The sequence below is a fragment of the Lampetra fluviatilis genome, chromosome 55 (assembly GCF_964198595.1).
Source record: "Lampetra fluviatilis chromosome 55, kcLamFluv1.1, whole genome shotgun sequence".
NCBI lineage: Eukaryota > Metazoa > Chordata > Hyperoartia > Petromyzontiformes > Petromyzontidae > Lampetra > Lampetra fluviatilis.
Window position 1 is genome coordinate 5,399,031 of NC_136329.1, and position 17,500 is coordinate 5,416,530.

The 17,500-nt window shown below is 48.6% G+C and overlaps 1 protein-coding gene across 1 annotated transcript in view; it reads left to right on the forward strand.

The window, feature by feature from the left end:
- Positions 1-984: 984 nt before the first annotated feature.
- The window catches only part of CPLANE2 (ciliogenesis and planar polarity effector complex subunit 2), a 36,592-nt gene continuing 20,076 nt past the window's right edge, over positions 985-17,500 (forward strand). Inside the window, exons 1-2 of the mRNA XM_078879742.1 lie at positions 985-1,251; positions 14,294-14,500. Of these exons, the coding sequence (XP_078735868.1) occupies positions 1,044-1,251; positions 14,294-14,500 (415 nt within the window). The 5' untranslated portion in view covers positions 985-1,043. The remainder of the gene's footprint in view (positions 1,252-14,293; positions 14,501-17,500) is intronic.

The window sequence follows — 17,500 nt, forward strand, 5'->3', positions numbered from 1 at the left end:
CCACCATCACAACAACCACCACAACCACCAACAACACCACCATCACCACCACAACAACCACAACAACCACCACCACCAACAACAACACCACCACCATCACCACCATCACCACGCTGCGTCTCTCTCTGTGTCACTGTGTCTCAGTCTCAGTGTGTGTCTCAGTGTGTGTGTCTCTGTGTGTGTCTCTGTGTGTGTGTCACTGTGTGTCACTGTGTGTCACTGTGTGTCTCTGTGTGTCTCTGTGTCTCTGTGTGTCTCTGTGTGTCTCTCTGTTTGTGTGTGAGTCTCTGTGTGTCTCTGTGTGAGTCTCTGTTTGTGTGTGAGTCTCTGTGTGTGTCTCTGTGTGTCTCTGTGTGTGTGTATCAGTGTGTGTGTGAATCTCAGTGTGTGTGAGTCTCTGTGTGTGTGTGAATCTCTGTGTGTGTGAGTCTCTGTGTGTCTTTCTGTCTCTGTGTGTCTTTCTGTCTCTGTGTGTCTCTGTGTGTCTCTCTGTCTCTGTGTGTCTCTGTGTCTCTGTGTGTGTGTGTGTCTGTGTGTGTCTCTGTGTGTCAGTTTCTCCATCTCAGTATCTCTGTGTCTCAGTAGTAGTGGTGGTGGTGGTGTAGTGGTAGTGGTGGTGTAGTAGTGGTGGTGTAGTAGTAGTGGTGGTAGTAGTGTAGTAGTAGTAGTGGTAGTAGTAGTGTAGTAGTAGTGGTGGTGTAGTAGTGTAGTAGTAGTGGTGGTGTAGTAGTAGTATAGTGGTAGTAGTAGTGGTGTAGTAGTATAGTAGTGGTGTAGTAGTGTAGTAGTAGTGGTAGTGTAGTAGTAGTGTAGTAGTGGTAGTAGTGTAGTAGTGGTAGTAGTAGTAGTGTAGTAGTAGTAGTGTAGTAGTAGTAGTGTAGTAGTAGTAGTGGTAGTAGTGGTGGTGTAGTAGTAGTAGTAGTGTAGTAGTAGTAGTGTAGTAGTAGTAGTGGTAGTAGTGGTGGTGTAGTAGTAGTAGTAGTGTAGTAGTAGTAGTGTAGTAGTAGTAGTGTAGTAGTATAGTGGTAGTAGTGGTGGTGGTGATGCTTCCGATGTTACGCGATTGGTCAAATCCCCCGGGTGGTGGTAGCGATGCCACCACCACCACCTCCACCACCACCTCCACCACCACCTCCACCACCACCTCCACCACCACCTCCACCATCACGTCCACCACCATCACGTCCACCACCATCAGCTCCATCCTCACGGCACGGAGCGCCTGGCATGGAGGTCGCGTCACGCTACCTGGTAACCAGCAACACCACTCGTCCCACCCATCATCACGCTACACTATACACTACACTATACACTACACTACTATACACTACACTATACACTACACTACACTACTACACTACACCTACACACTACACTACTACACTACTACACTACACTACAATACACTACTACAATACACTACTACACTATACACTACACACTATACACTACACTATACACTACACACTAACACTATACACTACACTACTACTACACATACACTATACACTACACTATACACTACACTATACACTACACTATACACTACAACACACTATACACTACACTATACACTACACTAACACTACACTATACACTACACTACTACACTACACTATACACTACACTATACACTACACTACTACACACTACACTATACACTACACTACTACACTACACTATACACTACACTATACACTACACTACACACTACACTATACACTACACTATACACACACTACACACTACACTACACTACACTACTACACTACACTAATACACTACACTATACACTACACTATACACTACACTACTACACTAACACTACACTATACACTACACTACACTATACACTACACTATACACACTACACTATACACTACACTATACACTACACTATACACTACACTACTACACTACACTACACTACACTACTATACACTACACTATACACTACACTATACACTACACTATACACTACACTATACACTACACTATACACTACACTACACTATACACTACAACTACTATAACACTACACTATACACTACACTACACTATACACTACTACACTATACACTACACATACACTACACTATACACTACACTATACACTACACACTATACACTAACACTACACTACACTATAACACTACACTACTATACACTACTATACACTACTACACTATACACTACACTATACACTAACACTACCTACACTACACTATACACTACACTACACTACACACTACACTATACACTACACTACACTACACTATACACTACACTATACACTACACTATACACTACACTATACACTACCCTACACTATACACTACACTACTACACTACACACTACACTATACACTACACTATACACTACACTACACACTACACTATACACTACACTATACACTACACTACACTATACACTACACTACACTATACACTACACTACACTACACTACACTACACTATACACTACACTACACTACACTACACTACACTACTACACTATACACTACACTATACACTACACACTACACTATACACTACACTACACTACTATACACTACACTATACACTACACTATACACTACTACACTACACACTACACTATACACTACACTATACACTACTACACTATACACTACACTATACACTACACTATACACTACACTATACACTACTACACTATACACTACACTATACACTACACACTACACTATACACTACACTATACACTACACTATACACTACACTATACACTACTACACTATACACTACACTATACACTACACTATACACTACTACACTATACACTACACTATACACTACACACTACACTATACACTACACTATACACTACACTATACACTACACTATACACTATACACTACACTATACACTACACTATACACTATACACTACACTATACACTACACTATACACTACACTATACACTACTACACTATACACTACACTATACACTACACACTACACTACACACTACACTATACACTACACTATACACTACACTATACACTACTACACTATACACTACACTATACACTACACTACACACTACTATACACTACACTACACACTACACTATACACTACTATACACTACTATACACTACACTATACACTACTACACTATACACTACACTATACACTACTATACACTACACTATACACTACTACACTATACACTACACTATACACTACACTATACACTACTATACACTACACTATACACTACTACACTCTACACTACACTATACACTACACTATACACTACACTATACACTACACTATACACTACACTATACACTACTATACACTACACTATACACTACACTATACACTACACTATACACTACACTATACACTACACTACACTATACACTACACTACACACTACACTATACACTACACTATACACTACACTACACTACTACACTATACACTACACTATACACTACACTATACACTACTATACACTACACTATACACTACACTATACACTACACTATACACTACACTACACACTACACTATACACTACTATACACTACACTATACACTACACTATACACTACACTATACACTACACTACACTATACACTACACTACACACTACACTATACACTACACTATACACTACACTATACACTACACTACACTATACACTACACTATACACTACACTATACACTACTATACACTACACTATACACTACACTATACACTACACTATACACTACACTACACTATACACTACACTACACACTACACTATACACTACTCTATACACTACACTATACACTACACTATACACTACACTACACACTACACTATACACTACTCTATACACTACACTATACACTACACTATACACTACACTATACACTACACTATACACTACACTATACACTACACTATACACTACACTATACACTACACTACTACACTACACTATACACTACACTATACACTACACTACACACTACACTATACACTACACTATACACTACACTATACACTACTATACACTACACTATAAACTACACTATACACTACACTATACACTACTATACACTACACTATACACTACACTATACACTATACTACACTACACTATACACTACACTATACACTACACTATACACTACACTATACACTACACTATACACTACTATACACTACACTATACACTACACTATACACTATACTACACTACACTATACACTACTATACACTACACTACACACTACACTATACACTACACTATACACTACACTATACACTACACTACACACTACACTACACACTACACTATACACTACACTATACACTACACTATACACTACTATACACTACACTATACACTACACTACACACTACACTATACACTACACTATACACTACTATACACTACACTATACACTACACTACACACTATACTATACACTACACTACACTATACACTACACTACACACTACACTATACACTACTATACACTACACTATACACTACTATACACTACACTATACACTACACTACACACTACACTATACACTACACTATACACTACACTACACACTACACTACACACTACACTACACACTACACTATACACTACACTACACACTACACTACACACTACACTATACACTACACTACTATACACTACACTGTACACTACACTACACACTAAACTATACACTACACTATACACTACACTATACACTACACAATACACTACTATACACTACACTATACACTACACTATACACTACACTATACACTACTATACACTACACTATACACTACACTACACACTACACTACACACTACTATACACTACACTGTACACTACACAATACACTACTATACACTACACTACACACTACACTACACTATACACTACACTATACACTACTATACACTACACTATACACTACACTATACACTACACTATACACTACTATACACTACACTATACACTACACTACTATACACTACACTACACACTACACTACACACTACTATACACTACACTACACACTATACTATACACTACACTACACACTACACTACACACTACACTATACACTACACTATACACTACACTATACACTACACTATACACTACTATACACTACACTACACACTACACTATACACTACACTATACACTACACTATACACTACACTATACACTACACTACACACTATACTATACACTACACTATACACTACACTATACACTACTATACACTACACTATACACTACTATACACTACACTATACACTACACTACACACTAAACTATACACTACACTATACACTACACTATACACTACACTATACACTACACTATACACTACACTATACACTACACTATACACTACACTATACACTACTATACACTACACTACACACTACACTACACACTACTATACACTACACTATACACTACACTATACACTACTATACACTACACTACACACTACACTATACACTACACTATACACTACACTATACACTACACAATACACTACTATACACTACACTACACACTACACTATACACTACACTATACACTACACTATACACTACTATACACTACACTATACACTACACTATACACTACACTATACACTACTATACACTACACTATACACTACACTACACACTACACTACACACTACTATACACTACACTACACACTATACTATACACTACACTATACACTACACTATACACTACACTATACACTACACTATACACTACACTACACACTACACTATACACTACACTATACACTACACTATACACTACACTATACACTACACTATACACTACACTATACACTACACTACACACTACACTATACACTACACTATACACTACACTACACACTACACTATACACTACACTATACACTACACTATACACTACACTACACACTACACTATACACTACACTATACACTACACTATACACTACACTATACACTACTATACACTACACTACACACTACACTATACACTACACTATACACTACACTATACACTACACTATACACTACTATACACTACACTACACACTACACTATACACTACACTATACACTACTATACACTACACTACACACTACACTACACACTACACTATACACTACACTATACACTACTATACACTACACTACACACTACACTATACACTACACTATACACTACACTATACACTACACTATACACTACACTATACACTACACTATACACTACACTACACACTACACTATACACTACACTATACACTACACTACACACTACACTATACACTACACTATACACTACACTATACACTACACACTACACTACACACTACACTACACACTACACTATACACTACACTATACACTACACTATACACTACACTATACACTACACTATACACTACACTACACACTACACTATACACTACACTATACACTACACTATACACTACACTATACACTACTATACACTACACTACACTACACTATACACTACACTATACACTACACTATACACTACACTATACACTACTATACACTACACTACACACTACACTATACACTACACTATACACTACTACACTACACTACACACTACACTACACACTACACTATACACTACACTATACACTACACTATACACTACACTATACACTACACTATACACTACACTATACACTACACTATACACTACACTATACACTACACTATACACTACACTATACACTACACTATACACTACACTACACACTACACTATACACTACACTATACACTACACTACACACTACACTATACACTACACTATACACTACACTATACACTACACTACACACTACACTACACACTACACTATACACTACACTATACACTACACTATACACTACACTACACACTACACTATACACTACACTATACACTACACTATACACTACACTATACACTACTATACACTACACTACACACTACACTATACACTACACTATACACTACACTATACACTACACTATACACTACTATACACTACACTACACACTACACTATACACTACACTATACACTACACTATACACTACACTACACACTACACTACACACTACACTATACACTACACTATACACTACACACTACACTATACACTACACTATACACTACACTATACACTACACTACACACTACACTACACACTACACTATACACTACACTATACACTACACTATACACTACACTATACACTACTATACACTACACTACACACTACACTATACACACTACACTATACACTACACTATACACTACACTACACACTACACTACACACTACACTATACACTACACTATACACTACACTATACACTACACTATACACTACACTACACACTACACTACACACTACACTATACACTACACTATACACTACACTATACACTACACTATACACTACACTATACACTACACTACACACTACACTATACACTACACTATACACTACACTATACACTACACTACACACTACACTACACACTACACTATACACTACACTATACACTACTATACACTACACTACACACTACACTATACACTACACTATACACTACACTATAACACTACACTATACACTACACTACACACTACACTATACACTACACTATACACTACACTATACACTACACTACACTACACTATACACTACACTATACACTACACTATACACTACACTATACACTACACTACACACTACACTACACTATACACTACACTATACACTACACTACACACTACACTATACACTATACACTACACTATACACTACACTACACACTACACTATACTATGCACTACACTATACACTACACTACACACTACACTATACACTACACTATACACTACACTACACACTACACTATACACTACACTATACACTACACTATACACTACACTATACACTACACTACACACTACACTACACTACACACTACACTAACTACACTACACTATACACTACACTACACACTACACTATACACTACACTATACACTACACTACACACTACACTATACACTACACTACACACTACACTACACACTACACTATACACTACACTACACTACACTATACACTACACTACACACTACACTATACACTACACTACACACTACACTATACACTACACTATACACTACACTACACACTACACTATACACTACACTACACACTACACTATACACTACACTATACACTACACTACACTATACACTACACTATACACTACACTATACACTACACTATACACTACACTATACACTACACTATACACTATACACTACACTACACACTACACTATACACTATACACTACACTACACTATACACTATACACTACACTATACACTATACACTACACTATACACTACACTATACACTACACTATACACTATACACTACACTACACACTACACTATACACTATACACTACACTATACACTACACTATACACTATACACTACACTACACTATACACTACACTATACACTACACTATACACTACACTATACACTATACACTACACTACACACTACACTACACACTACACTATACACTACACTATACACTACACACTACACTATACACTACACTATACACTACACTACACACTACACTATACACTACACTATACACTACACACTACACTATACACTACACTATACACTACACTATACACTACACTATACACTATACACTACACACTACACTATACACTACACTACACACTACACTACACACTACTATACACTATTATTTTATTATGTTTTATTTTTATAATTTTTATTAATAAAATAATTATTAAAATTTTATTATGCTTTATTTTATTATTATTTTATTAATAAATCTTTTTTATGTTTTATTATTATTTTTTTGTTAATAAAATAAATCTTAATATTTTATTGTGTTTTATTTTTATTATTTTTTATTAATAAAATAATTAGTCTTATTTTACTATGGCTTATTTTTATTATTTTTTAATAATAAAATAAATCTTATTATTTTATGTTTCATTTTTATTATTTTTTATTAATAAAATATTCTTATTATTTTATGTTTTATTTTTATTATTTTTTATTAATAAAATAATTCTTATTTTTTTACGATGTTTCATTTTTATTCTTTTTTATTAATAAAATAATTCGTATTATTTTATGATGTTTCATTTTTATTATTTTTTATTAATAAAATAATTCTTATTATTTTATGATGTTTCATTTTTATTATTTTTTATTAATAAAATAATTCGTATTATTTTATGATGTTTCATTTTTATTATTTTTATTAATAAAATAAATCTTATTATTTTACGATGTTTCATTTTTATTCTTTTTTATTAATAAAATAATTCTCATTTTTTTACGATGTTTCATTTTCATTATTTTTATTAATAAAATAATTCCTATTATTTTATTCCGTCTTATTTTTATTATTTTATTATTTCCCTTCTACTTGATGACTTTACCGAAAGAACCAAGAAGATGAATCCCTGCTGCAGTCACGAACAGCTTCAAATCGAGAAAAATCTCCAACCAACTCAACTCCCTCTCACTCACATCCCCCCTTCTACCCCCCTCATCATTCAGTGTTCTCAGGTGGCCCCCCCTCTCCCCCCTCCCCCCTCTCCCCCCTCCCCCCCCTCTCCCCCTCCCCCCCTCTCCCCCTCCCCCCCCTCCCCCCGTCTCCCCCCCTCTCCCCCCTCCCCCCCCTCTCCCCCTCTCCCCCTCCCCCCCCTCTCCCCCTCCCCCCCTCTCCCCCTCCCCCTCCCCCCCCTCTCCCCCTCCCCCCCTCCCCCCCCTCTCCCCCTCCCCCCCCTCTCCCCCTCCCCCCCTCTCCCCCTCCCCCCCCTCTCCCCCTCTCCCCCTCTCCCCCTCCCCCCCCTCTCCCCCTCCCCCCCTCTCCCCCTCCCCCTCCCCCCCCTCTCCCCCTCCCCCCCCTCCCCCCCCTCTCCCCCTCTCCCCCCTCTCCCCCTCCCCCCCTCTCCCCCTCCCCCTCCCCCCCCTCTCCCCCTCTCCCCCTCTCCCCCTCCCCCCCTCTCCCCCTCCCCCCCCTCTCCCCCTCCCCCCCTCTCCCCCTCCCCCTCCCCCCCCTCTCCCCCTCCCCCCCTCCCCCCCCTCTCCCCCTCCCCCCCCTCCCCCCGTCTCCCCCCTCTCCCCCTCCCCCCCCTCTCCCCCTCTCCCCCTCCCCCCCCTCTCCCCCTCCCCCCCCTCTCCCCCTCCCCCCCTCTCCCCCTCCCCCTCCCCCCCCTCTCCCCCTCCCCCCCTCCCCCCCCTCTCCCCCTCCCCCCCCTCTCCCCCTCCCCCCCTCTCCCCCCTCTCCCCCTCCCCCCCTCTCCCCCTCCCCCCCTCTCCCCCCTCTCCCCCTCCCCCCCTCCCCACCTCCCCCCCCTCTCCCCCCCCTCTCCCTCTCCCCCCCCTCCCCTCCCCCCCCTCTCCCCCTCCCCCCCTCTCCCCCTCCCCCCCTCTCCCCCCCTCCCCCTCTCCCCCCTCTCCCCCCTCTCCCCCTCCCCCCCCTCCCCTCCCCCCCCTCTCCCCCTCTCCCCCCTCTCCCCCTCCCCCCCCCCCAGGCCTGCTGGAGCCCCCCCCCCTGATGGAGACTGTGCGCTACAAGGTGTTTGTGTCTCCCCCCCCCTCTCCCCCCTCCCCCTCACCCCCCCCCCCCTCACCCCCCTCTCCCCCTCCCCCCCCTCTCCCCCCCCTCTCCCCCCCCTCCCCCCCTCTCCCCCTCCTCCCCCTCTCCCCCCCTCTCCCCCCCCCTCCCCCTCTCCCCCTCCTCCCCCTCCTCCCCCTCTCCCCCCCTCTCCCCCTCCCCCCCTCTCCCCCCCCTCTCCCCCCCACTCCCCCCCTTCCCCCCCCTCCCCCCCTCTCCCCCTCCCCCCCTCTCCCCCCTCTCCCCCTCCTCCCCCTCTCCCCCCCTCTCCCCCCCCTCTCCCCCCCCTCCCCCCCTCTCCCCCTCCCCCCCTCTCCCCCCCTCTCCCCCTCCTCCCCCTCTCCCCCCCTCTCCCCCCCCTCCCCCCCTCCCCCCCTCTCCCCCCCACTCCCCCCCTTCCCCCCCTTCCCCCCCTTCCCCCCCCTCCCCCCCCTCTCTCCCCCCCTCCCCCCCTCTCCCCCCCCTCCCCCCCTCTCCCCCTCCCCCCCCTCTCCCCCTCCCCCCCTCTCCCCCCTCTCCCCCTCCCCCCCCTCCCCCCCCTCTCCCCCCCTCTCCCCCCCCTCCCCCCCTCTCCCCCCCACTCCCCCCCTTCCCCCCCCTCCCCCCCCTCCCCCCCCTCCCCCTCCCCCCCCTCTCCCCCCCTCTCCCCCCCCTCCCCCCCTCTCCCCCCTCTCCCCCTCCCCCCCCTCTCCCCCCTCTCCCCCCCCTCCCCCCCTCTCCCCCCCACTCCCCCCCTTCCCCCCCCTCCCCCCCCCTCCCCCCCTCTCCCCCCCCTCTCCCCCCCACTCCCCCCCTTCCCCCCCCTCCCCCCCTCCTCCCCCCCTCTCCCCCCCCTCTCCCCCCTCTCACTCCCCCTCCCCCCCCCTGATGGAGACTGTGCGCTACAAGGTGTTTGTGTCTCCCCCCCACCCTCCCCCCCTTCCCCCCCCCTCCCCCCCCTCCCCCCTCCCCCTCACCCCCCCCCCTCCCCCCCCCTCAAGGCCTGCTGGAGCCCCCCCCCCTGATGGAGACTGTGCGCTACAAGGTGTTTGTGTCTCCCCCCCCCTCACCCCCCCCCCTCCCCCCCCCTCAAGGCCTGCTGGAGCCCCCCCCCCCTGATGGAGACTGTGCGCTACAAGGTGTTTGTGTCTCCCCCCCCCTCACCCCCCCCCCCTCCCCCCCCCTCAAGGCCTGCTGGAGCCCCCCCCCCTGATGGAGACTGTGCGCTACAAGGTGTTTGTGTCTCCCCCCCCCCCCCCCCTCAAGGCCTGCTGGAGCCCCCCCCCCTGATGGAGACTGTGCGCTACAAGGTGTTTGTGTCTCCCCCCCCCCCCCTCAAGGCCTGCTGGAGCCCCCCCCCCCTGATGGAGACTGTGCGCTACAAGGTGTTTGTGTCTCCCCCCCCCCCCCTCAAGGCCTGCTGGAGCCCCCCCCCCCTGATGGAGACTGTGCGCTACAAGGTGTTTGTGTCTCCCCCCCCCCCCAGGCCTGCTGGAGCCCCCCCCCCTGATGGAGACTGTGCGCTACAAGGTGTTTGTGTCTCCCCCCCCCTCCCCTCTCACTCCCCCCCCTCCCCCCCCCCCTCAAGGCCTGCTGGAGCCCCCCCCCCCCTGATGGAGACTTTAAGCTACAAGGTGTTTGTGCCTCCCCCCCCCTCTCCCCCCTCTCACTCCCCCCCCCCTCCCCCCCCTCCCCCCCCCCTCCCCCCCTCCCCCCTCTCACTCCCCCCCCCTCTCCCCCCCTCCCCCCCCCTCCCCCCCCTCCCCCCCTCTCCCCCCCTCCCCCCTCTCCCCCCTCTCACTCCCCCTCCCCCCCCCCCTCAAGGCCTGCTGGAGCCCCCCTTCCTGATGGAGACTGTGCGCTACAAGGTGTTTGTGTCTCCCCCCCCCTCCCCCCCCCCTCTCCCCCTCTCCCCCCCCTCCCCCCCCTCCCCCCCTCTCCCCCCCCTCCCCCCCTCTCCCCCCCTCCCCCTCACCCCCCCCCCCCTCACCCCCCCTCAAGGCCTGCTGGAGCCCCCCCCCCTGATGGAGACTGTGCGCTACAAGGTGTTTGTGTCTCCCCCCCCCCCCTCAAGGCCTGCTGGAGCCCCCCCCCTGGATGGAGACTGTGCGCTACAAGGTGTTTGTGTCTCCCCCCCACCCTCCCCCCCTTCCCCCCCCCCTCCCCCCCCTCCCCCCTCCCCCTCACCCCTTCCCCTCCCCCCCCCTCAAGGCCTGCTGGAGCCCCCCCCCCTGATGGAGACTGTGCGCTACAAGGTGTTTGTGTCTCCCCCCCCCCCCCCCTCAAGGCCTGCTGGAGCCCCCCCCCCTGATGGAGACTGTGCGCTACAAGGTGTTTGTGTCTCCCCCCCCCCTCACCCCCCCTCCCCCTCTCCCCCCCCCCCCCTCAAGGCCTGCTGGAGCCCCCCCCCCTGATGGAGACTGTGCGCTACAAGGTGTTTGTGTCTCCCCCCCCCTCCCCCCCCCCTCCCCCCCTCTCACCCCCCTCTCCCCCCCCCCCCCAGGCCTGCTGGAGCCCCCCCCCCTGATGGAGACTGTGCGCTACAAGGTGTTTGTGTCTCCCCCCCCCTCCCCCCCCCTCCCCCCCTCCCCCCCCTCTCCCCCCCCCCCCCCCTCAAGGCCTGCTGGAGCCCCCCCCCCTGATGGAGACTGTGCGCTACAAGGTGTTTGTGTCTCCCCCCCCCCCCCCTCAAGGCCTGCTGGAGCCCCCCCCCCTGATGGAGACTGTGCGCTACAAGGTGTTTGTGTCTCCCCCCCCCTCTCACTCCCCCCCCTCTCCCCCCCCTCAAGGCCTGCTGGAGCCCCCCCCCCTGATGGAGACTGTGCGCTACAAGGTGTTTGTGTCTCCCCCCCCCTCTCACTCCCCCCCCTCTCCCCCCCCTCAAGGCCTGCTGGAGCCCCCCCCCCTGATGGAGACTGTGCGCTACAAGGTGTTTGTGTCTCCCCCCCCCTCTCACTCCCCCCCCTCTCCCCCCCCTCAAGGCCTGCTGGAGCCCCCCCCCTGATGGAGACTGTGCGCTACAAGGTGTTTGTGTCTCCCCCCCCCTCTCACTCCCCCCCCTCTCCCCCCCCTCAAGGCCTGCTGGAGCCCCCCCCCTGATGGAGACTGTGCGCTACAAGGTGTTTGTGTCTCCCCCCCCCCCCTCAAGGCCTGCTGGAGCCCCCCCCCCTGATGGAGACTGTGCGCTACAAGGTGTTTGTGTCTCCCCCCCCCCCCCCTCAAGGCCTGCTGGAGCCCCCCCCCCTGATGGAGACTGTGCGCTACAAGGTGTTTGTGTCTCCCCCCCCCCCCCTCAAGGCCTGCTGGAGCCCCCCCCCTGATGGAGACTGTGCGCTACAAGGTGTTTGTGTCCCCCCCCCCTCCCCCCTCTCCCCCCCTCCCCCTCACCCCCCCCCCCTCCCCCCCCCCTCAAGGCCTGCTGGAGCCCCCCCCCCTGATGGAGACTGTGCGCTACAAGGTGTTTGTGTCTCCCCCCCCCCCCCCCAGGCCTGCTGGAGCCCCCCCCCCTGATGGAGACTGTGCGCTACAAGGTGTTTGTGTCTCCCCCCCCCCCCCCCCAGGCCTGCTGGAGCCCCCCCCCCTGATGGAGACTGTGCGCTACAAGGTGTTTGTGTCGGGCCGAGGCGGCGTGGGGAAGACGTCGGCCGTCGCTCGGCTCGCTGGACTCAGCTCCCCGCACGACTCAGCATCGTCGTCGTCGTCGTCATCGTCGTCGTCGTCATCATCCTGTGGTGGCGGTGGTGGCGGTGGCTACCATGAGACTCCTGGTGAGACTGATGAGCCCTGTGTGTGTGTCACTGTGTGTGTGTGTCACTGTGTGTGTGTGTCACTGTGTGTGTGTGTCACTGTGTGTGTGTGTCACTGTGTGTGTGTGTGTCACTGTGTGTGTGTGTGTGTCACTGTGTGTGTGTCACTGTGTGTGTGTGTCACTGTGTGTGTGTGTGTCACTGTGTGTGTGTGTGTCACTGTGTGTGTGTGTCTGTGTGTGTCTGTGTGTGTCTGTGTGTGTGTGTGTGTGTCACTGTGTGTGTGTGTGTGTCACTGTGTGTGTGTCACTGTGTGTGTCACTGTGTGTGTGTGTGTGTCACTGTGTGTGTGTGTGTGTCACTGTGTGTGTGTCACTGTGTGTGTGTGTCACTGTGTGTGTGTCACTGTGTATGTGTGTGTGTCACTGTGTGTGTGTGTGTCACTGTGTGTGTGTCACTGTGTGTGTGTGTCACTGTGTGTGTGTCACTGTGTGTGTGTGTGTGTGTCACTGTGTGTGTGTGTCACTGTGTGTGTGTCACTGTGTGTGTGTGTGTGTGTCACTGTGTGTGTGTGTGTCACTGTGTGTGTGTGTGTGTCACTGTGTGTGTGTGTGTGTCACTGTGTGTGTGTCACTGTGTGTGTGTCACTGTGTGTGTGTGTGTGTCACTGTGTGTGTGTGTGTGTGTGTCACTGTGTGTGTGTGTGTCACTGTGTGTGTGTCACTGTGTGTGTGTGTGTGTGTCACTGTGTGTGTGTGTGTGTCACTGTGTGTGTGTGTCACTGTGTGTGTGTGTGTCACTGTGTGTGTGTGTGTGTCACTGTGTGTGTGTCACTGTGTGTGTGTCACTGTGTGTGTGTGTGTGTGTCACTGTGTGTGTGTGTCACTGTGTGTGTGTGTGTGTGTCACTGTGTGTGTGTCACTGTGTGTGTGTGTGTGTGTCACTGTGTGTGTGTGTGTGTCACTGTGTGTGTGTGTCTGTGTGTGTCACTGTGTGTGTGTGTCTGTGTGTGTCACTGTGTGTGTGTGTCTGTATGTGTGTCTGTGTGTGTGTGTGTCACTGTGTGTGTCTGTGTGTGTGTGTGTGTGTCACTGTGTGTGTCTGTGTGTGTCACTGTGTGTGTCTGTATGTGTGTCTGTGTGTGTGTCACTGTGTGTGTGTCACTGTGTGTGTCACTGTGTGAGTGTGTGTGTGTGTGAGTGTGTGTCACTGTGTGTGTGTCACTGTGTGTGTGTCACTGTGTGTGTGTGTCACTGTGTGTGTGTGTCACTGTGTGTGTGTGTCACTGTGTCTGTGTGTGTGTGTCACTGTGTCTGTGTGTGTGTGTGTCACTGTGTCTGTGTGTGTGTGTGTCACTGTGTGTGTCCGTGTGTGTGTGTGTGTCACTGTGTCTGTGTGTGTGTGTGTCACTGTGTCTGTGTGTGTCACTGTGTGTGTGTGTGTCACTGTGTCTGTGTGTGTGTGTGTCACTGTGTGTGTCCGTGTCTGTGTGTGTGTCACTGTGTGAGTGTGTGTCACTGTGTGTGTGTCACTGTGTGTGTGTCACTGTGTGTGTGTGTCACTGTGTGTGTGTGTCACTGTGTGTGTGTGTGTCACTGTGTCTGTGTGTGTGTGTGTCACTGTGTCTGTGTGTGTGTGTGTCACTGTGTGTGTGTGTGTCACTGTGTGTGTCCGTGTCTGTGTGTGTGTGTGTCACTGTGTCTGTGTGTGTGTGTGTCACTGTGTGTGTGTGTGTCACTGTGTGTGTGTGTGTCACTGTGTCTGTGTGTGTGTCACTGTGTGTGTGTCACTGTGTGTGTGTGTGTGTGTGTCACTGTGTGTGTCACTGTGTGTGTCACTGTGTGTGTGTGTCACTGTGTGTGTGTCACTGTGTGTGAGTGTGTGTCACTGTGTGTGTGTCACTGTGTGTGTGTCACTGTGTGTGTGTGTCACTGTGTGTGTGTGTCACTGTGTGTGTGTGTGTCACTGTGTCTGTGTGTGTGTGTGTCACTGTGTCTGTGTGTGTGTGTGTCACTGTGTGAGTGTGTGTGTGTGTGAGTGTGTGTCACTGTGTGTGTGTCACTGTGTGTGTGTGTCACTGTGTGTGTGTGTGTCACTGTGTCTGTGTGTGTGTGTGTGTCACTGTGTGTGTCCGTGTCTGTGTGTGTGTGTGTCACTGTGTGTGTGTGTGTCACTGTGTCTGTGTGTGTGTGTGTCACTGTGTCTGTGTGTGTGTGTGTCACTGTGTGAGTGTGTGTGTGTGTGAGTGTGTGTCACTGTGTGTGTGTCACTATGTGTGTGTGTCACTGTGTGTGTGTGTGTCACTGTGTCTGTGTGTGTGTGTGTGTCACTGTGTGTGTCCGTGTCTGTGTGTGTGTGTGTCACTGTGTCTGTGTGTGTGTGTGTGTCACTGTGTGTGTGTGTGTCACTGTGTGTGTCCGTGTCTGTGTGTGTGTCACTGTGTGAGTGTGTGTCACTGTGTGTGTGTGTCACTGTGTGTGTGTGTGTCACTGTGTCTGTGTGTGTGTGTGTGTGTCACTGTGTCTGTGTGTGTGTGTGTCACTGTGTGTGTCCGTGTCTGTGTGTGTGTGTGTGTGTCACTGTGTCTGTGTGTGTGTCACTGTGTGTGTGTGTGTCACTGTGTGTGTGTGTGTCACTGTGTCTGTGTGTGTCACTGTGTGTGGGTCACTGTGTGTGTGTGTGTGTGTCACTGTGTGTGTCACTGTGTGTGTCACTGTGTGTGTGTGTGTCACTGTGTCTGTGTGTGTGTCACTGTGTGTGTGTCACTGTGTGTGTGTGTGTCACTGTGTGTGTCACTGTGTGTGTCACTGTGTGTGTCACTGTGTGTGTCACTGTGTGTGTCACTGTGTGTGTCACTGTGTGTGTCACTGTGTGTGTGTGTCACTGTGTGTGTGTCACTGTGTGTGAGTGTGTGTCACTGTGTGTGTCACTGTGTGTGTCACTGTGTGTGTGTGTGTGTCACTGTGTGTGTCACTGTGTGTGTCACTGTGTGTGTCACTGTGTGTGTCACTGTGTGTGTCA